Raw genomic sequence first — 21,156 nt, forward strand, 5'->3', positions numbered from 1 at the left:
GCATCTAAGACAATTTTTCAGAAAGATGTCCATAGGTTTCACAAGATGGCCAAAGGGATCTTTGACACGCAAATAAAACTTCTTTGAAAGCAAAATTCGCTCAGATTCATCTCTGTGTACCATGCAATAACAAGATGGGGTAATACTAACAAAATTCTTGCCTGAGTAAATGTGCAAGCTCACAAGTTAGTGGGGAAAAAATAGGGTTCAAACTCAGATCTCCTGAACTCTCATCTATTCCAATCTCTAATGGAGTTGGTCCAGGAGCCTGAGCTCCAGAGACAGACATGGGTGGATTCAAATCTGACTCATCGTTTAATGGCCCAATGACCTAAGGGAATTTACCTAACCTCACAGAGCCCGTTTCCTTGTTCATAATAACTGCCTTACTGGGTTGAGAGGATTAAGAGAAATTAAATAGGTCAAGAACTTACTATGATATTTTGCACGAAATTTAATTATTAAAAAGAATGCCTAAACATTTTTATGGAGTTTTTCAAACTACTATTTATATTTCCACAGATATTTACCATTCTCTAAAATTTCTTTGCTGCCAATATGACGCCACTCTCAAACCATCAACATCAGAGCCTACTTTATTCTTAAAAAAACTTGTGGCCCAGGAAGATATGAGTCTAGGAGCCAGAGCACCGTCTCCCTAATCCCTGTTTCCATCTTCAAACTACTGCGTTAGAAACTTCACCAACAAGACCGACCTTGAACCCGACAACATTGAGTCACACTCCCTCCTTCCGCATTCATTATCTGCTAGCCAAGGATCATCATTGTGGGCAGCTGGCTTCTTTTCATCTCTCATTCTCTATGCTGAGGACACATGTAAAATCCTGCAGTCACACTTTTGAGGTTTCCTCCCTCTAACAACCTGACATTTCCTCCATGAATCCTTTTCCAGTCTCTCCAAAGGTAGTCAAGTCTTCTTTCAGGCCCCCTACTGCATATCCTCATACCTCAGCAAAGCGTTCATTCTATAAGAAACCAAATTACGTGATGACTATCTGACAAATTTTTGAGATCCTTGAGACCAGAGACCATATATGATTCAGCATTTGCATGCCACTCCACTAACATAATGTCTGACATATTAGATGGAAAATTAAAGTGTATGACGCTGAATTGGATTTCATGCCCATAACAACCCTATGAGATCAGGAATTACTGTCCTCTTCGTAGATGAGCAAACCTAGGTTCAGACAAGCCACTGACTTGCCCATTGTAATACTGCCAGAAAGTAAAATATTGAAGAACAAACCCAAGGACACCCTTTAGTCAACAATCCATCATATTTGATTTTTCTTCTCTTCAATAGGAAACATTTAGCCCATTTTCTCAAGTTCTTATTCCCTTGGAGAATTAAAACATACAACTTCCAAATGTTTCTTTTTTAATGCATTACTCATTTATCCTGTTCCTAAGGATCACGATTCATTCAGATCTTCATTTAGGTATACAACAGGTGAACTGGAACTGACTTGTGATGGAAATACTGGGCTGCCCAGAAGAAAAAGAAGCATCCTCGCAGAAGCAAGACTCCAAGCCTATGCTCATTTATAGCAGTCACCCTGGACTAAGCAAAGAGAGAAACTCTGACAGCCAGATGGAGGAGGAGCCACTGGAAGGAAGACTGCAATGTACTTTGAACCTCTGTAGGAGAAGACAGGACATCCATATTGGAAGCCACGGTGTTCCCTGACGTTAGCGCAAAATGATCACTGTGATTAGAAAAGAACCGATCAGATGTCTAGATTCAGACATGAACCCCTGCCTGAGGGGAACTGTGTCTCAATTGATCACATAGCACCAAGCAAAACCTTTAAACCTGAAATGTGAGTTGGGAGGGAAACTTCAACATAACACTGATTTTATGGACATGATTTCAACAGTACACATTGTCTTATTACTCCCATAAAGTATTTCACTGATATCGAAATACCTCCAAGCCTTACATAATGTGAGCGCTGCCTGGACACGTTCACAAATCACCGCATCTTTGGCTCACAGCAACATTAGCAATTCACCACTTGCATATTGCAAAAACTACAGAATTACAACAGGCCTAGAACTTCCGCCAACAAATTTACTGCCTCTGTGTTATTTGTAAATTGATTGCTCCTTCTTTGGCTTATGGTGAGTAGAGAATTGCATATAAATGCATATATATTACATATCTACTCATAAAATTTAATATTAGGATTGAACTTTCACCAAACTCAGAATATTGTGATACCCTTTAAACAAGTATTATAATATATGTTGGATTTAACGTGGCTCCTTTAGCTTAGTTTTTTTTAAATTGATTTCACGAGCTTCAGGTCCAATGGTCTCTACCTAAAAGTCTGTTTTTACAGATATTGTTTACTACCTGGCTTATGAATCAAAAAATTTTAATAGGCTCTTCTTGAAAATCAAATTAAGAGTTTTTTAGGTGTTGTTTTTAAGTAGAACAGGTAGCTGTTGGCTAAGATGTGGTCCACTTATTTGCCAGGTCTTACAGTTTCATTTCATATGCATACATAATTAGTTATTTTTCAAATTCGCTATTGAAAATTATACTGAAGGCAGCATTTTCCACTCCATAAGGATTAATCTATGTATTCTTTTAAATTTGCAAACCAACCTTTGAGCTACAAATTTTGTAAAACTAGGTGCTACTGTTTGTAAAATTCACACTTCTAGCCCCATTAGTTAACATTCCTGAAAAGTATAAGAATCAGAAATAATCTGATTATATTTTAGGCAATCCTGGTCCTGACACCAATTTTCCTACCTGAGGACAACCGTATCCAAACTACAACCATTCAACAAAATGGGGACTCAAAGAATGCAGAAGATGGCAATCCAGTTCAAAGCAAAAACATACGGCCTTTTTCCTTGCCAATAAGAAAAAAACTTTTATCACGGCAGTGCATTATTGAACACATTTTATCACGGGTGCCTCCTGGGCAGGCCAAAGAACAAAAATGCATCAAGATGAGGCTATCAACAACCAAGCAGTGATGCAGAGTCACTTTGCAGGTGTCAAAACCTCAATCACAAAAAATCAGGACCCGTGGGCTGACCACATGAGAATATGGATACCAGAAGAATACCAAACAGCTGCTCAGCGCTGAGCTACAGTAAAGCAGATACCCACGGGAGGTCAAGCAAAACACTTGGAGAGCACATTGAAGCAGAGCCTGAAACAATGTAACAAAGCAGCAGACAGCTGGGCAACAACTGGTTGGAAACCTAGGCTTGCGGCTACAGAGGCGGGGCGGGGGGGGGGGGGGGGGGGCCAGGTTCACAAACAGCTACATAAGCATCCCAGGGGCCGCCACTCTGAGATGGAGCAGCAGGCGCTTCCTGCAGGCCAAAGGTGACTGCCAGGGCCTCGGGGCAGGGGCTGATGCACCAGTACACAAAGACCTACTGTTGTGGGAAAACCAAGATCACCAACACTGTCAGAATCGAGGGACCAGTTAGGACGAACCCTGTAATGGTCCTAGTGGTGTGGTCCATGCCATCTAGCCCCTTACTGCTATCCTAGCCTCACAGGCAGCACGCTTGCCAAGATCTACAAAAGTCACTGGATAGTGCTTTCTGTAGTGTTGTCTGAGGGAAAGGGATGTCAGTGAAATTCTACATCTCTAAGTCTGACCTTGACCTTTAATTTCTAAAAATTATATCTTAGACCTGCATTTCCGACTAATGTCAGGGAACCCCTGAGAGTGCCCAGATGTGCTCTCAAGGATCAGTAAGATTGCTAGAAGAGTTTAAAAGTGTGTGTTTCCATTTAAATCTGGGGGTGCCAGACCTTTTTGGTTAAAGGTCAGATAGTAAATATTTTAGGTTTTGCAAGCCCCGAGGTCCCTGTCACCAACTACTCAACTCTGCCATTGTAGAGAGAAAGCAGCTACAGACAATACATACCTAAACCAGTATGGCTGTTTAAAAAACAGGCTACACAGCAGATTTGGCCCCTGGGTCTTAGTGCCCACTCTCCATTTGGATGATAATCCAAAATACACACATACACTCATCCACCCATATGAATGTTCTACCTCGTATGGGCTGACCACCGAATAAGTGAGTAAGGTCACATGACTTCTGAGATTGCATTTATGATGGAGTAGCACCAAAGAGTACTACTCAAATTGTCAAGGGTATTAAGAATAGACTGGCAGTGCGTATCATGGGTTCCATGGACATCAGTGGCCTCTCTTTCTTCCCAGAATACCTTGCCCTTCTTTCTAATGGAGCCCCTGTTTCCGTTAGTGAACCTATTGTATGTGGCATGGGACAGGTAAATCTGCCTCCTCTCCACTCATATCCAGACCATAGGTGCAGGCACATGGCCTAGGCCTGGCCAAAGTACCCCACCATTCCCCTGGCCAGCAACTGTGCTATACGGATGCGCTTGCAACCTAAGTCAGGGTAATTAAGGTCCACCCTGGACCATTTCTGGAAGAGTCGGGGAAGAAATATGAGGTTGGAGATGGAGATGGAGAGATGGAGAGAGAAATGAAGTCCTCATGACCTCGTCAGAGCTCTTGGGTTCAGACAAGCGAGAGGCGCTACTTTCCCTGAATTGGGATTCTGTCACTTACAACCAAGAGTCCTTATTATAAAAATAAATAATACGCTAACAGAAATTAAGGCCCAATGACAGTGTTTTAGCAACACTTCAAAGCAGCAATCCAGGCATGCCAAACTGCAAAGCACCCACACCATGCACATGTTGGGCGCAGAGATGTTCTGACATCTCACCTCTCCTCTTAGGCTCTGAGGAAAGTAAGCACATCCTTCCACCTTCCTTCACCCAAACTGCTCTACCTGTGTGTCTCCTTTGTCACCCACTTGCACAAGACAGAAACCTGAGGAGAGTCTCTCTCCTCCAACCCTCCACACTCAGCTAGTTACCAAGTGAGATCGACTTTTCTTCACCTTTCCATTTCTAATATACCCAAATTTCCTTTTCATCTCTATTTCTACCTTATTTTAATCCTCATCACCACTGGAAACAGAAATCCTCCAATAGAACCCTATGTAACCTATATAATCCTATGTAGCCAATATAATCCCATAACGGACAACTTTCTGGTCTCTTTGCTTTGGCTTTCACGCTCCTTCAGACAATTCTCCCAGTGTTATCACGGAACACAGGCCCTCGCTGATCCAGCTCCTGACCTGTCAGTTCATCTTTCTTCCCTCCCTCTCCTCTAGCTCTATGCCTGCTCTCTGGACACCACGTCTTTCTCTTTCTGCACATTTCTTCCAAATATTCCTCCCTCTCTCTCATCTTAGTCAGCTAATTCTTACTTATTCTTCAGGAGTCAGTTCTCCCAAGTGTCTCCCACACCCCTCCCTCCCAGGCTGGGTCAAGTACCCCTCTATGTCCTCACTTAGAATCATAAGCATGTCTCTATGTGAAGAGAAACTGGTTGCTTACTTAGTCTCCCCAAGAGACTCTAGGCTCCTTGAGGTTACGGACTATATCTTCTTCTGGGTCGGTGCCCGCAGTATTTAACACGGTTCCCGACACAGTTAACCACTTACAAAGGCTTGTTAAAGGAATAGAGGGATGACATGAGCTGAAAGCACCCCGCACTGATGCTTTCCTGGGTGATAGTACATTTCTAGATAAGAATGATGTAACATGTTTAAATCAAAGGCCGCGGCCTATTTGAGCTGATTTCCTCAATTTAAAATAAACCACATTCAAATCTTTCTCCCAAATTTTGAATAGAATTATCATATTTTTACACTAAAATTTGCAGAAATCAGACTACTTAAATAGTAAACGCACTCTTACTTTTGCTTTCTTTCCATCATTTCTAGTAACAACAGCCATTTCTGGCCTCTGAGGTAAGGACTTAGAACACACATCAAAACAATTTACAACGTCATTACTAAATATCATTAAATCTTTTGGTTGTTATGTGTATGAGGAGAATTATCCGCTTATCATTTCTGTTGCTTTCTTAATTTCCATTAATCTACTTCTTTTTCTAATAATATGGTTGACACAGAATAGAAGCCAGTTTATGGAGCGTGCCAATGAATTAGCAGTAATTGTGATTTTCTGGAAAAAAAATCCTTAAAGTACAAACAACTTTCTTTAAGTTAATGAAAACCCATAATATTATGCAAAAGAAATCATTCACTAGTTTCCATTTACTTAAGATGTTGAGAGAGCATACCATCCCAGTTTTCATAAAATTCTAGCTGCAGTGTTACGTAGGCCTATTCCTACCAATTTCAGTCTATTCTGGTAAACTCTTTCTGAACACACAAATAGCTTGCAGACATACAGAAAAGATTTTCCTCAAATGCAATAGGTAAGTCGAATGCAAAGCATTTACTCTGTTTTCATACAGACTTTCACAGATGCTTAAAAAAAAAATGCAGGCTAAGTCCTGGTTTGTGTTTAAGTTTTTACTCAGGTTTCGAGAAAAAGTTGAAAGTAAATAATGTTGTTGTCAAATCTTATAATTTACAGGAAATCTTTGAACTTTATTTTCAACCATTTTTCGTAAATGATGATGACACAAAAAGAAATAAAAATGAAAATTTAAACTTAAGATTATGCTTAGTATTAAAAAAATGTTAACTTTTAAATATCATCCATGGTCTACCTTAAATCTATCAGTGGCATATGAATAAACTGTCCAATTTAACATTAAATTTACCAATTCTTTCGGGCTTCAGTTTAGGAAAAAAACCCAACTCCCTCCCCAAAATAATAAATTCTCAGAATTCAAATTCCAAGTACACAAAGATGAGCATATGGGTATTTATTACTATGATAGCCTTTTTTTTTTTTTAAATACAAACAAGCTGCTATTTTATAACACATACCAAAAATTCAGCATGCAGTCAAAATAGATCACAGAATTTCTAAAAACACCAAAGAGCGAATTCCAAAAACAGTTGAATTCAGAGGACTTCCATTCTAACAACTTGTCTTGATTTCACCGGAAGAAGCTGACAATCATTTAATGCTCTGACTCCTATTTACAAAAATAGCAATCAAAACTATCCATCTTCCACTGCAATGCCTCTGTTCCCCCCCCATAAGGAAAGTTCATCCAAACTGCTCTAAAATGATCCCTACTCTATACCATAAAGGGAAAGCACTGTATTGTAAGCAAGAAAGAAGCCGAGTCCTTTCAAGTCAACTTCTCTCAGTTCCACCAAAGGTCTTTTACAGGGATGTCATACTTAACCTTCTCCCTCACAACAGATAACCATGCCTTCCCAACCACCTCCTCACCCTGGAGAAGTCCAACTGCCAATCTTTTGTTTAGTCTTAAAATTCAACTGCGAGGCATGTTTAATAAGGTCTTGAATTATTGGTTTCTTGTATTGATTTAAATTAATTCCAGAGAGTTGAGAGCCATCCTGCAAAAATCATTTGTTGTTTTCCTTTAATAAATTAAAACAGTATGACTGATTTCTTTTAACCCATCAGTAACAGAATCTGGTTTATTAAAATACTGGATGAATTGTCACCTGAATATTCTAAAAATGTTCCAAGGAACAGATGTGCACTAGAGAAAACTAGGCTGCTATCCAACAAGAACCAAAAGTGTTCTCCTTTTTAGGAGCTTGCCATTTGCTGTTAGAATTTAGTTATCAATAGGAATGGAGTAAATATTCCAACTGAGAATAAGGGAACACGTAAGAAATAAAATGACGACTACAGCTGAGGTAAAGACATCTTTGGTTGATGTGGTTTTTTGTATTACTGTGCCTCATTTCCCACTGTCTATGTGGCAATATGGCCAATGTTTTGCTTAAAACATTATTAACTGCCCCCAAATGGCCAATTTCAAATATATTTCCTGGGTAAATGAACCCTAACACTAGAATTGTGACCTGTTTTAAGTTGGAAGGGACCCTGGGGAATCCTTAAAGCCACACCTTGGCTTTGAAGAGAAAGCCCTGTTATCAATATGGTAAACCTTCAACATACGTAGCATACCTCTACTTCCAGGAGGGAAGTTTCTCTTTTTCTGGGGGGAAAAAAAAGGAAAGCCAGAAATGTCAGTGTTATAAGGTTATATACCCTCTTTATATAGGGAATTCCTAGAAAAATGTTAAGTAAACATGAGAAAGATCTGTTTTAATTAGGAGAGAGATCAATATTCTTAAATGCAAAACTATCCATAAATAAATTAATGCGAGTTATAGGTACCGGAGAGAGCAATTTAGTGAGAGAATTACAAGCTTCCCAGAAAAGGTTTCAAAGAACAAACAGAGCTTTTATATCCAATTTTGCTCAGTGTTAAACAAAAAGCAAATGAAAATATTCCTGGGATTTGGGCTAACTCAATTCAACATAATCTTTCCCAACAAAACTGAAAACAACCCCATATTTTCACTGTGTAAGATTTTTCATTCTCTAAGATACACATCATAGAGTAGAACAACTCTAGTATGATAAGAAATCATAATTTTGCATTTGTTCCTATGCACAGTATTATCTAATTTAAAGAAGGAAGTCAATTATGGTGAAGAAGATGGAAGGCATCCTAGTTCTATTTTTCATATGGACTTTTAATTGAGTAGACTGCAATCATTTTATTGGCAAAATTGGTATGTGGGTGTATAATGGTTAAGTTTCAACATTATTTCTCCAAGCTTAAAACTCAAAATAAAAATTAAATTCCAAAATTAGTAGTTATTGAATACAGTTCACTGAACTCTTCCAGTTACTCTAAATCTATCTGAAATACTAAGTTAAATATTACCGGAAGTTTAAAGTTTTGAATATTAGCTTTTAAGAAAAATCCCTAAATGCCACAATACTTTCAGATATTATTATATAGTGATTTTACACTATCAGCAATAGAGTTAATGAATAATTTCTTGATTAAGAGAAATATTTAACAAGTATCCTAGATACCAGACACTGTACCAGACACTTTATATAGTTTATCCCATTAAGTTCTCTCAACAGCTCTATAAAGTAGGTATTACTATCCTCATCCTATCGAATAGGAAAACAGAGTCTAGCAACGTTTTAGTAACACACTCAAAAGTACACAATTCGCAATAGTTCTGGGATTAGATCCCTAGATTATCTGATTCCAAAGTTCTTGTGGTCTTTTTACTTTTTGCTAATCTGTTGCTAGAAAAGGTCTAAAAGAAACAGATATTTTCTAGTTAGTTGAAAACACATATCACCAGGTGTAGATATTAGATGTCGCCATCCCACACACATGCTAAGCATACTTACTGCAAATTCTCAGTACCCCACTGATTAACACAAACACTTCAGTGCAGGAAAGCTTCAGCTTATCTGACATAGTACAGCTTTCCTGATCACTGAGCAGCCAGAACTACTCTGAATCTGAACATACTCCAAAAAGAAAAAGGGGTGTCACTGAAGAGGGAGACCTCGAGTATTCAGTAACAATATGCCCTGCCAAGCAGAACCAAAGTACCAAAGATTATTCACACCCCGTGCACTGTAATCGGTCCTTTCACCCTGCAGAAGGAAAGAAGTGAGCAGATTGGCCAGAATGTCTATTCAAAATAAGGCTTCAAGCACAGAGACAAGCAACACAGGAAAAGGAACAGAAAAGAAACAGAGGAGAGCAAAAACTGCTCCTGGGGCAGAGACCAAGGACTGCCAACCAAAACGGTGGATGGAGGTTAGAAGCAGAGATGGCACGTGGGGGTGGCAACATAAGCTGGGACAGCAGGAGCTCAGCCACGGCCTCGAGCTGACAAAGTCAGCAACAAGGTGGAGTAGAACAGCGCTCTGTCCTCAGGGAAGAAGAGAGTGAGGTGCCAGCACAGGGTGCTAACTGAGTCCTTCATCCTCTGGCCCAACACCTCTGCATCTAAGGGCATAACCAGGCAGCTTGTTAAAACACAGAGACCATTCATCGTACTATTTCATTTAATCCTCACTCTGTGGTCAGCAGTTATTATTATTTTCATTTCCTGACTGATTATAAGACCAAATTTTAGAGAGCGGAGTAACTCAAGTACTTAGCTAATAAAGTGGTAATTCCAAGACTAAAACTCTAGTCTTTTATCTTGGCTCAGTGTTGGTTCATGACACTGCCTCTAGTACACAGTATTTGAAAAAGAAAGAAGTAGGAGCTGGCTCAGTGCTGTAGTGGTTAAGTTCACACACTCTGCTTCAGCAGCCGGGGGTTTGTGGGTTCAGATCCTGGGCGCGGACTTACACACCACTCATCAAGCCATGCTGTGGCAACATCCTACACACAAAACAGACAAAGACTAGCACAGATGTTAGCTCAGCAACAATCTTCCTCAAGCAAAACGAGGAAGATTGGCAACAGATGTTAGCTTAGGGCCAATCTCCCTCACCAAAAAAAAAAAATTTTTAAAAGGAAAAATTATAACTCATTTTAGAAAGAGTTCTTTAAAAAGAGTTCTATTAAGTAGAGATTTAAAACTTCAGATATACAGGGCATGCACCTACTCAGAGATCCCCCAAAGTGCCCAAAAGCTATGGGCTCAAGCATTTCTAATCCTGTGTAGATACCTTCATCTGAGAGCATCACTCAGTGCTTGAATATCATTAATAAATCTATCTTTCCTGATCTTAGCTGCCTAAATACCGATATTTTGCTGCCTGCCTAGAGCCTACAAAATCTTTGTGCAACGTAAGCAAAGTTTCTTTACAAGGGATTGTTCAATGAAAGTGTAAACTAGTAAGGCAGTGACAACAGAGGCTCAGCTGTGACATCAGCATCCATTCAAGTCAAGCAACTGCGTATCAGTTGACTGGTCAAAATCAGAATCCGACATCTGTCTCCACAGTAACGTCATAAAGAAGATGATCTTGTAATACAAGATGGTGACAGATATTTCAGTAGAGATCATCTCCTTGAATTTCAACAGGCTCTCTACCTTTTCAAAATCTACACAATACCTCCAACCCATACGATCAATTTAAAGATGTCATGACTGAACAGAGATGAAAATAAAACAGAGAGAGATTAAATAAAATGGCTAAACTCATACGCAGAAGACAGGTGCCTCATCCTGAGTCTTTTTAAATCCAGGAATGTAGGCAGACTTTCCAAATGTCTGTAAAACACACTTAGCTCATGTGTACATTACAAGAACCAGAAGCATCTGCTGCACCTGGGAATGAGAGAAATGAGGATTCTTAGGCCCACGCCAGGCAGAATCTGCATCTTAACAACCTGATTTGCAGGTAAATTGAAGTTTGGGAAGCACTGATCTAGAAACACATACATACACATAGATGGACAGAGATCCAACAAGAGGCCCAGCTCAAAAATGTCCCTTTAGGAGAGGCATAGAGAGATCCACCGGGTGCAAAGAAACTGGGGATTTAAACTTCATTTTCAAAGATTTCTTAAAAGGCAATTGTCCGTATCAAAGGATGAAGGGGTGGGGTGAAGTTATGAGAGGCCCAGGTCTAAAGGCCCCTTGCCTGCCAGAGGCATCCCCAATATCCTATCAGAGGTGAATTTAAAAGCAGCTACTAGCTACTAAATACTGTCATAGAAATGCTTTACGTTATCTACATTGATGACAAATGAGAGGTTTTAAAACAGTGAAACTTCATTTTCTGTTCAATACAGAACAAAAGCAAAATCACTACTGTTTTTTAAAAGAAAAAATACACAGACTCTTAAAATATAGAAGTGGAGGAAGCAAACCTAACGAGATCATTTTTAACGGGACCTTTTAAACAGAAGACTAGACATATATGGCAAACTACAGTTGGTAATTTCAGGCTGCACACAGGTGTCTTTAATAGATTTTTATTCAAACCTCAAATTCATTTTCTTTGGTTAAATCAGTATATTTCCTTATAAGAGTAGGTTAAAGTGTAAAATCTTATTTCTTTAATATAAATTCAGTGACACAATTCCGCACTATTTTTTTCAATAGAATAACAAGAATAACCTTCCTATTTTAAATGAGGCTTACCAATGAATTCAGGTAGACTGGTTTCTCACATCAGCTATAAATAATCGCCTCCCTCTAAAGGGCCTATTTCTGCAAATAAAAATGTCTTTTTGCCTGATTAAACTTCTTCATCACCTGAAAACTTTTCTTCCACAAATTTGTAGCTGGAAAATTTGTCATCAGAAGCTCGCTTCATCAAAATGAGCTCTTTTCAATTGCTTTGGGAGAGCAGCCCTATAGTTAATTATTCGGAGGAGGAGGGGAACATCCTATTCTAAAAGAAGGACCCTTGACAAAATATTTGGACCCAAAGAGTTCTACTGAAGACATCTTTTACAATCCCAGGCAGCAGGCTCAGTGTTATGACACCTTGAAAAACCTGAAGGTAGGGAAGCAGAAGTAACCAAAGGACAGTTTATGAAACAAGAAAAGTGCCCCAAGGAACACCACAGCCGCCGGCCCCACCTCAAGAAGTCCTTCTCCCACAGGGCGCTGGAATGACAAGCATCCTCTCCAAACTGAGAAAAGTCGACAAGCCCATCAATGTCATCTCTCTAGCCACCTCGTAAGGCACCCCCTGTCGAGGACACAATTTGCAGGGATGTCACTTCAAACATGCACGGACACTGTGAAGAGTTAAACCAATTGACTCTCATTCTTAATTCAAGAGATGGCACTAACAGAAAAGAAAGCAGGGCAGACACGCTTTCATTGTGGAACAAATTGGAAATTAATAAAAACAAGATATTTACTTTTCCCAAAGTGTTTTCACTTATCTGCCTCTCTCAAGGACTAGTTTTATAATCTTAGGTTTATAATGGAAGTTCAATAACGAGATGCTTTATAACAATCTCCTAAACATAACCCAACTGAGAGATTAAAGCAAAAAGAAAAAACAAGGCTATGGTCTGCATCCTTTCAATCTCTTTATAGAATACTTATAAGCAATTGAAAAAAGAAAACAAAATTTCATAAGCCACAGCTGTAAAAATTTTATTAGCCTTATTCATCTTTAAAAAAAAAAAACGTTATTTGTAGAAAGCAAACTTGTGAACTGCATTTAAAATTAACACCCAAAGAATTCCAAGTATGCAGGGTTATATGGATTGCCATTCTTCCCACTGGATTTTTAAACAATGTTGAAACACGGCTGTTTGAAATACTTCAGTGCCATCATTTAACACTGTTCAAAATGTCAAGAGCCGTATTGCGCCCCAGTGGCCGCTCTTCAGCAAATAACACATCCTTTGAAGTTAAAATACTCTTAAATGATGCCAAGTGAGAATTTCTAGGCAAGTACAGTCAAAATTTTCTAGTTTTAAAGAAATAAATAATCTCTGGAATCACAATTAGGAAAAAAACACTGTCATTATCAAAACTTATGAATCTGTCAGTTTCACATGTCAGTAAATTCCTTCACCCCATGGCAATATTTATACAAACTGCTTCCTAATTAAACCATTATCATACGCCTATAGTGAACTTTCCTTCTTTTCTTTTTCAACTGGATGCTCCTGAGGAATAATCACACATTTATTACAATAAATTCCACAGAAAGGAAGGGCAATCATCAAAGACAAAAGGATCTGACAGAAACATTTTATTTGGCTACAACACCTAGCACACAGCTGCGATTCCAAGGGCACTGATGCGTGTCTCATTTGACAAATCATATAATTTAGTCAGTCTCCTTGACTATAACTACATGCTGTGCCACGTTTCATACTCTGCCTCACTGAGATATCACAGAATGCCCTGGCCAAGAAATCAAGAAACAAAAGCTTACATCAAATTATCATAAGCAAATAGCATCTCCTTTGCCAAATACTAAGGTACTTTTGAAACAGATACAGTAGCACGGCCCTCGAGCAATGTGGCATGTGTACAGCCTTGGAATGAGGAAATGTACATGTAATTTCACTTAATTCTACAATTAAATGGACTCTAAAGGTGAATTAGAATGCTCAATTCTAATGTCTTTTGCATATTAATTTCTTAGACATGAGCAAATCAAAATCTCTCTCTCCATCTCATCCTGAAAACGATCATTTCTAGTTGTCTAAATTAACAGCATCTTATGAAACGTCCTTAAATAAAATAAACTACTCTAAAAACGTGATAGCAACTTTTAATGTAGAATCTTGAAAACAAATCATTTCAGTGTTCCCGCCTTCTTCACAATTCTCCTGACAGGCTTACTCAGTTCTTTCCCATTTACCTGTAAAGAAAAAAGGTCACAGTTGAACCCAAAATTGTAATCCCAAAAAGTTTCTAAAGACTGAAACATTTACACCTTTTATTCTAAGAAAACTTGAGTACCACAGAAACTGACCAATGAGACTGAAAAGCTAAACTGTCAGAGAGGAGAAAAAGAGAGAGAGAGATCAATAGAAATTTGACAGTGCTGCATCTTATTGGAATTGACTGTCTAGAAAATACAGCCAAAAAAATCTCTGAGGCAAAAGTCTTCAATCCTTCTGGCCAATCAAGGCAAATCTAGTTAACTTAAAGAGTTCAGCTGCTACTAACCTCCAAGGAAAACAAGTGACCTGGACAATTAGGAAGGAGACATTTGGGAGAGGTATTCCAAAGCTTCCACATGGAAGAATAAAGTGCCAATGAGCACCAGACCAAGAACAAGGCCAGTTCACACCATCTACCATGGATCCTTCACACAGATGTTCTGGCAAAGAAGCCAAGAGAGTCCCGATAAGTTTTAAAATCTGAGTATCAATCAAAAATAAACATGAGCAAATGCCAGGGAAATTCTGCTAAAGGACAAACTATTAGCATTTTTATAAGGCTATCATCAAATTCTCAGATTCAAACACTTTACAGTACCTGCTAAAGTACAGGTGGGAAAGAACAGACAGGTAGGGATACTCAACTACAAGCGTGGACAGCCAGTTTCTGTATTATGCACGATATATATGAGAAGCCATGTCTAGTAGCATTCATAATTAGTGAATTATTGAATGTAGTCATTTCTTCCTCAAAAGCACATACAAATCAAATCTTCAAAGAAACCATCTAGCACTGTGCATAATTACATCTATAATTATTCAAAATTTTATGCCTTTTCAATCCTATGGAAAACAGAAGCTATGCAGTTCCTGCTGACATCTCTCTCCACTTTTTTCCAACCAGACTCTAAATGAGGACAGCTATTCATAGAGGTGAGGTCTTTACATTCAACAACCCACTTGTCCTTTCCATCAAGGCTGCCACACTTGTCACTTTTGTTGAAACCATTAAAGCAAGTACCCAAAGCTGAAATAATACTTAGCTTCCAAGAGAGAATCAAAAAATTTAAAAGATGAATGTTCCTATGTTAAAAGCATGTTGGGTGAGAAAAATCAAGTTATAAGAAAGTAGCTTGTCAGCCACAGATTCTTCAGAGTGCCTTAAGGGTAAACTCTGTCCTTTCCTAATATTATGAAGGTGCCTGTTTTAGAGAAAATTTACCCTTCGCCCATGATAAACAGCTGCACTATCACGGGCATTTTAAACAAGTGCTTTTAGTGCGCTGAACAGCAACAAAGAGATTAGGAAGACAAACTGTGCCCCTAACTCACGCTGGAATTCAAAAGGTTGTCGCTATTTCAGAATTATAGCAGCAGGGAATTCAGTGTAACCATAGGGGCACATTAGCACTGAAAAACTAAGACAACACAAATTAATAATCAAATATATAAACATAAACATATATATATATGAAAATAACTAAGAGACAGATGGCTGGAAAGCAATTTTCCCTATGGCATTTGTACATGTCCTTTCGGTGCCTGTATGTGGGTCATCTGCTACGATAAACCCCATGTGACAGGCTCAATGGAGGTAATGCAAAGTGGTCCATAATGGCTTCATAAAATTTTAACTTACTGGTAGAAGATGTACTTGTTCAAACAGCAAAATGAATTTTTTCCACATAGATTTGATGAAATAATCGAAACTTAGCTAGAAAATAAAACGTCACATAAAATATTTCATAAACTATAAATTGTATTCATTTGTGATTTTTTCAGTGTATTATAAACTGGGAAGGAAATCAGTAAATTAACACACTTGGACACATTCGTTTCTTCCAATATAGACCTGATGAGACAATCTTTGACACAAAGCAAACTTCTCCCTTACTTACTTTGATTTTATAATAATTCTTTCTAAACAGTCTTTTATTAAATACCAGGCATGCCTTCAATATTTGAACATACTAGAATTTTTTTTTTAACATTTTATTTTTCCTTCTTCTCCCAAAAGCCCCCCAGTACATAGTTGTATATTTTTAGTTGTGGGTCCTTCTAAATGTGACATGTTAGAATTTTAAGATAACGATCCAAGATTGGTCCAAGGCAAGTCTATTAGAGAGAACTTTTTAGAGGGAAGTTAGAGCGATCGATCATTTCACAAGGAATTCTCACCATATCAGGCCAAAAACCCAAACTGACAATCACATTACAAGAAGACGTAGAAGGAAGAGTTGAATATCTTTAGGAAAAAAGCTAGGTTTTTAAAAAATTTGTTAAATGCCTTAAATCTTCCATTCCTTCATTTTAAGTACTGTTAATCTAAATCTTTATGAGTTTACGAAAAAAAATCTTAACTGGTATTTCCATAAAAGCTGAGATTTACATTTACACCAAAGTGAACCGCTAAACTAGAAATGTGCTATTAGGAACTTGGGGAAGTTTCGATTCACGAGTAGAAATTCTGCTGTGGAGCTGTTTCTCCATCTTACACACAATTATTGCACAATGGAATAGCTAAGAAACCTAAAAGTAATGCTAACGATCCTGGTTGGATTTAACAAATGCAAAATGGGCAATAAGGAAAAAATTTTCAAAGCAGCCACAAACCCATTTCCCACTTCCAAAAACTCAAATTGTCTTCTTTTATTCACACGAGAATAAAAACATGTATTAGTTGCGTTATCCTATTTACTTGTTATAAATCATAAAGGACATGCCATCAATTAGATAATGTGTACCAAACGAAAGACTATCAAACAAAAGTCATGGTTTACTTATGCTGCTTTGAAGTAAACTGACTCCTCTTTTAGTGTTATCTCTATGCAAAACTTACAACAGTATTTTTAAAAAGGATGAAGGGAAAATGATGCAATGTTATCCTCAATAAATATATATGAAAGCAGAGAATTTTGGGTCAACAAGTTTTTTCCACTGACCTAAACACCAGATCTCTCCAGAAAATGAGGGAGTCCTTCAGAAAGTCACATACAACATGACTTAAAATTTGGCAGAGTCTGCATATTTATAATTCCAATTTTACTCTAACCACAACTTAAGATTCAATACAGTCATTACTAGATTGAAGGAGAGAGGGGAGGGATGAAGCTGAAACCATATATGCTTTTTCATCAGATATGATGAAGTCTACTCTTCTACTGTTTGTTTCATCACATCATAGCCATATTCTTAAGTTTAGCACAGAAACACTTGCAAAATATTAAATTTTACCATAGGGAAATTGATTTTGCTATAAGAAAGTTTCAGATTACCACTTAATCTCAACCAAGCTACATAAAACACTGAAAGTAATTATATATATAGCTTATAAAGTAAACTTGATCACTATATTTAAAATAAATGATAACTTTGAGAAGTACCACAGCAATAATGTTTCAGCTGAAGCAATACAAAGCCCTCCTACAGTAAATGCCAGATCCTACAGCTAAAACACAGTCTTGATTTAGTTAAGCAAGTCAAGCATAAGAGCCATCTCCTCCTTGAGTACTGTTCATTCAGTTCCAGCACTGGCCTCTCCTTACAAAACTGTATTTCACAAACGTTCCTGGGGGACAGCAGAATCCACAGATGTAGTTTTAAACAAAGTTTTAAACTTGAGTCTTTGTAGTCTGAAATGGAGTGGTGGAAATAAACACATTATCATCTTCCTACAGTTTCCACTTGACTCCATAGCTCTCTTCCCCTTCACACACCAATGAGTCAGAGTAGGGAGACAGAAAGCATATCTGAAAAGCCACAATTCACAGGGAACCTTGGCAGAGAATCACCTGAACACGCTATGCAGACACCAAGTCAGTGCCATGCTCCTATTAATATGCATTTCACAATTTCTAGGATGCGTAGAAACCAAGTTTGATACTTTTAAGATTTCATGCTCTTAAGAGTGTGTGATTGCTTATGCAGTTCTGCTACTAAGAAAATCAGAGTAAAATATACTTTTCAAATTGTAGTAAAGTGTTATTCATATTAATTGGCCCACAACATCATATCAGGATATAATGTCTATATAGCATATATTGAGCACACTATCAATTAGACAATATGGGCAAATCATCACACTAAATTCATCTATGTAGCCAGGAGGAAGTCAGGAATTTTGACACTCCATTTTACCTCTGGAGTTCTAGCATGTAAAGAACTTATAACAACTTCCAAATATCAAAGCACAACTAATTTATCATCACGCTCACACCATTCTCCCCAAGTTACAGTCCTGACACTTCTGATGAATAAAGAATACAAAATAAGCATTAGATCTACAGCATTAGACCTACAGTCCATGCAAATTCAGCTTAGTTCCAGCCTTAATCTTTACAGGATAGTTTCTTCTGACACATACCTTGTAAAGAGCTGGACACTAAAGAATAGCATACACGAGGAATGTTTGAATTATCACAATGTTCTACAATAGTTATAGTATTACAGTAAGCTACTTTCTTTCTAAGCTCCATATTTTTGGTTTAAATGCTTACTATTCAAACTGTCCCCAACAGAGCCAGTAACTGCCCAGATTCATCCCTGAGCTCATTTCATGAAAAGTCACCCATTTTTGGAAGAGCCTTTTCTGCCACTACCCTAGAAAAAGCAGGTACACAGTGACACAAAATTGGAGGGAACAGAAGCAGCTTACTTTACTCTTACACACAGACCATTTATTTCTCAAAGCATGTAGCGTAATTGCCAAAATCTGTACACTGCTTAAAAGTTGAGAAAAAGTTTATGTCTGACGGTAGCTTCCTATCAACTAGTCTCGGATAGACACTACATAGAATGCATTAAGAAGTGTTTGCTGGATGTTCTTGCACCTGGTATCAGGGGATTTCATAACAGACGTGGGTGTGGACCAAGATTCACTGATTTAAGGCATACATCCATGAACATGCTTTTAGCCAAAGAGTGGGCACATCAGAGAGTACAGAATATGGCTAATTACCACCAGGAGAAGATTCTGCCTTCACCTCCCCTCACTATCAACCACTTTGCTTAAGTTCACTCACTGCCTCGCCCTGACCCTGGGGATCTATTCACTTTCCACAGCCCAGAGAGGCTGCTGAAAAGCTGTCAAAGTAAATCTGTGCTCACTTTTTGGATGGTTTAATTTCAATAGAGCATGAAACACCCCAGGACGGTTAATAAGTTTAGGCAGGCCTGCTGTTCTCTCTAATATATTTTAATTATGCATCTGTTTTAATTGTAATCAGATTAAGTCACCGGAAAGGCACAAATTGGAATTTTCCCTAATGGCTATTGGAGCTTTTCATCAGTTTCTAAACACTAACAACGTTTAAAAAATAGGTAGAGACACGAGCACAACTGTGACATTTTCCAGAAATCGATGCAGTTTCTTTGACAACACAGTTCAAGTCTCATTAGCCACCCAAAGTAGCCCAAATGCAGAAGACAACTTCAGTCTCTAGGGGCGTCTCTTCCCCAATTAGCACAAAAGAATCGCTAACGTCTAAGGTAAAACTCCCCAAGAGAAATGAAAGCCAGGCTTTTTTATAAAGCGCTACTCCATCGATTGGAGAGGGAGGCGGGGGCCGGGGGAGACCATCAGCAGCATTATCTTAGCTCAAAGTACAGTGCAGTACACGTCAAAAGGGAAAGTTGAAGCAGAGTACGATCTCTCTACTATTTTGGCAACTGTCAAACGTGTTTTAACCTCGGGAAATAAAAGTGTCCCATCAATAAAAGGAAACATTACAGGGAAGATCTGTTAGGGGGCGGGGAGTAGCTTCCTTCCAGCCCAGATGTAAAATCGCTCAACGTGCTTTTGTTGCACCAAGAAATACCTAAGACTTTTTTTAAAACACACGTTCATTAAACAGTTTCCCAAATTGCTGCGATTTCCGCTAAGAAACTTAAGCTTCTGCCAACAGCGGAGAAGCAAGGGAGAGAACCTGCTGCAAACTAGGAACCAAACTCCCTCAGCCCGCCCAGCGCGCTCGCGTCCCCGGCGTTTGCTTTAGGTGTTAATGTTTACGCGTCTCCTAAGCCCTCAGGGGCTGGACCAGTTCCTCCAAGATGCACTTCGAGCCTTAACGCGGGAAGCTTCAGAGGCACCGTGGAGTCCCCACGCAGCCCGTCACCCCTTCCTCTCACTCCCTTACCTGTCATCATAGCAGAAATCCGCACTCAGGGTGTTGAGATACAAGGCGAGCCCCAGAGCGCTGCTCACCAACTCTGCAATCATCTCTCCACCGCCTTCCCTCCGGCTCGACTCCCAGCGCGAGGGCAGCAGCGGCAACAAAAAACAGAAGCATCAATCCCCACCTTCCGCCGCCTTCTCCTCCCAGCTTCACTTTTCCCTCGCTTCCCCACCCTCCCTCCTCTTCCTCCCTTCCTCCCTCGGGTCCTTCCAATCCACCGCTCTCCTCCTCCTCCTCGCGCCCGTCTGCGCAGCTCCTGCGTCCTCCCCGGGTGCGGGCTCACACCGCGCTCCCCATGCCCGGCGCCCGCGAGCGGCGAGCGGCGTTCGGGCTCCGCGCCCCCCGGCGGATGCACAGGGCTGGTCCTTCGCGCGGCTGGCGGCCCCCACCCTAACCCATGGCAGTTCAGGGCGCCCTAGGTGAGGAGTGGGACTCGGAGGAGGTGGAAGAGTGCAGGATGGGGACAGAGGAACCGGACCGAGCCGGGCTCTGGGACCAGCTGGAGGAAGAGAGAGAAAGAGGGGCGGGTGGGAGGGACAAGGCGAACCGCCTCCCCTCGCCGCCTCCCGGGCGCACGGTCCCGGTGCCGCTCCGGCTGACTCCGGCTGCCACAGTGGCTGCAGCTCATTCACTGTTTATTAGCTCCCTCCGGGCCCCAGCCCCTTCTCCAGTGAAGTGAGAAGCGGTGGCTGGAGACTCCAGAAGCTCCCGCGTGGGGTTCTCGGCGCTGCCCCCCGCGCCTGCGTGGCCAACCCTCCATCCCGGCTTTGCTCAGCCCCTTTCTCCACCCAGATCCTCCCGATGGCTCCTCCCAC

At 39.8% G+C, this 21,156-nt stretch overlaps 1 protein-coding gene across 5 annotated transcripts in view; it reads right to left on the reverse strand.

The window, feature by feature from the left end:
• Nucleotides 1-21,122, reverse strand: part of TMTC2 (transmembrane O-mannosyltransferase targeting cadherins 2) — a 386,898-nt gene extending 365,776 nt beyond the window's left edge. Inside the window, exons 1-2 of one of the 5 annotated variants that reach the window (XM_070507208.1) lie at nucleotides 20,303-20,440; nucleotides 12,391-12,502 (exon numbers count right to left, since the gene is read on the reverse strand). Coding sequence is in view for 1 of the 5 variants with exons in the window: in XM_014833852.3 (XP_014689338.1) it covers nucleotides 20,303-20,385 (83 nt within the window). In the remaining 4 variants the exon portion in view is untranslated. Of the gene's footprint in view, nucleotides 1-12,390; nucleotides 12,503-20,302 lie in introns of all 5 variants that reach the window. The other 4 variants (XR_011502690.1, XM_014833852.3, XM_070507209.1 and 1 more) reach the window with 4 other exon arrangements.
• Between the last annotated feature and the right edge of the window lie 34 nt (nucleotides 21,123-21,156).

Source organism: Equus asinus, chromosome 4, assembly GCF_041296235.1.
Source record: "Equus asinus isolate D_3611 breed Donkey chromosome 4, EquAss-T2T_v2, whole genome shotgun sequence".
Taxonomy (NCBI): domain Eukaryota; kingdom Metazoa; phylum Chordata; class Mammalia; order Perissodactyla; family Equidae; genus Equus; species Equus asinus.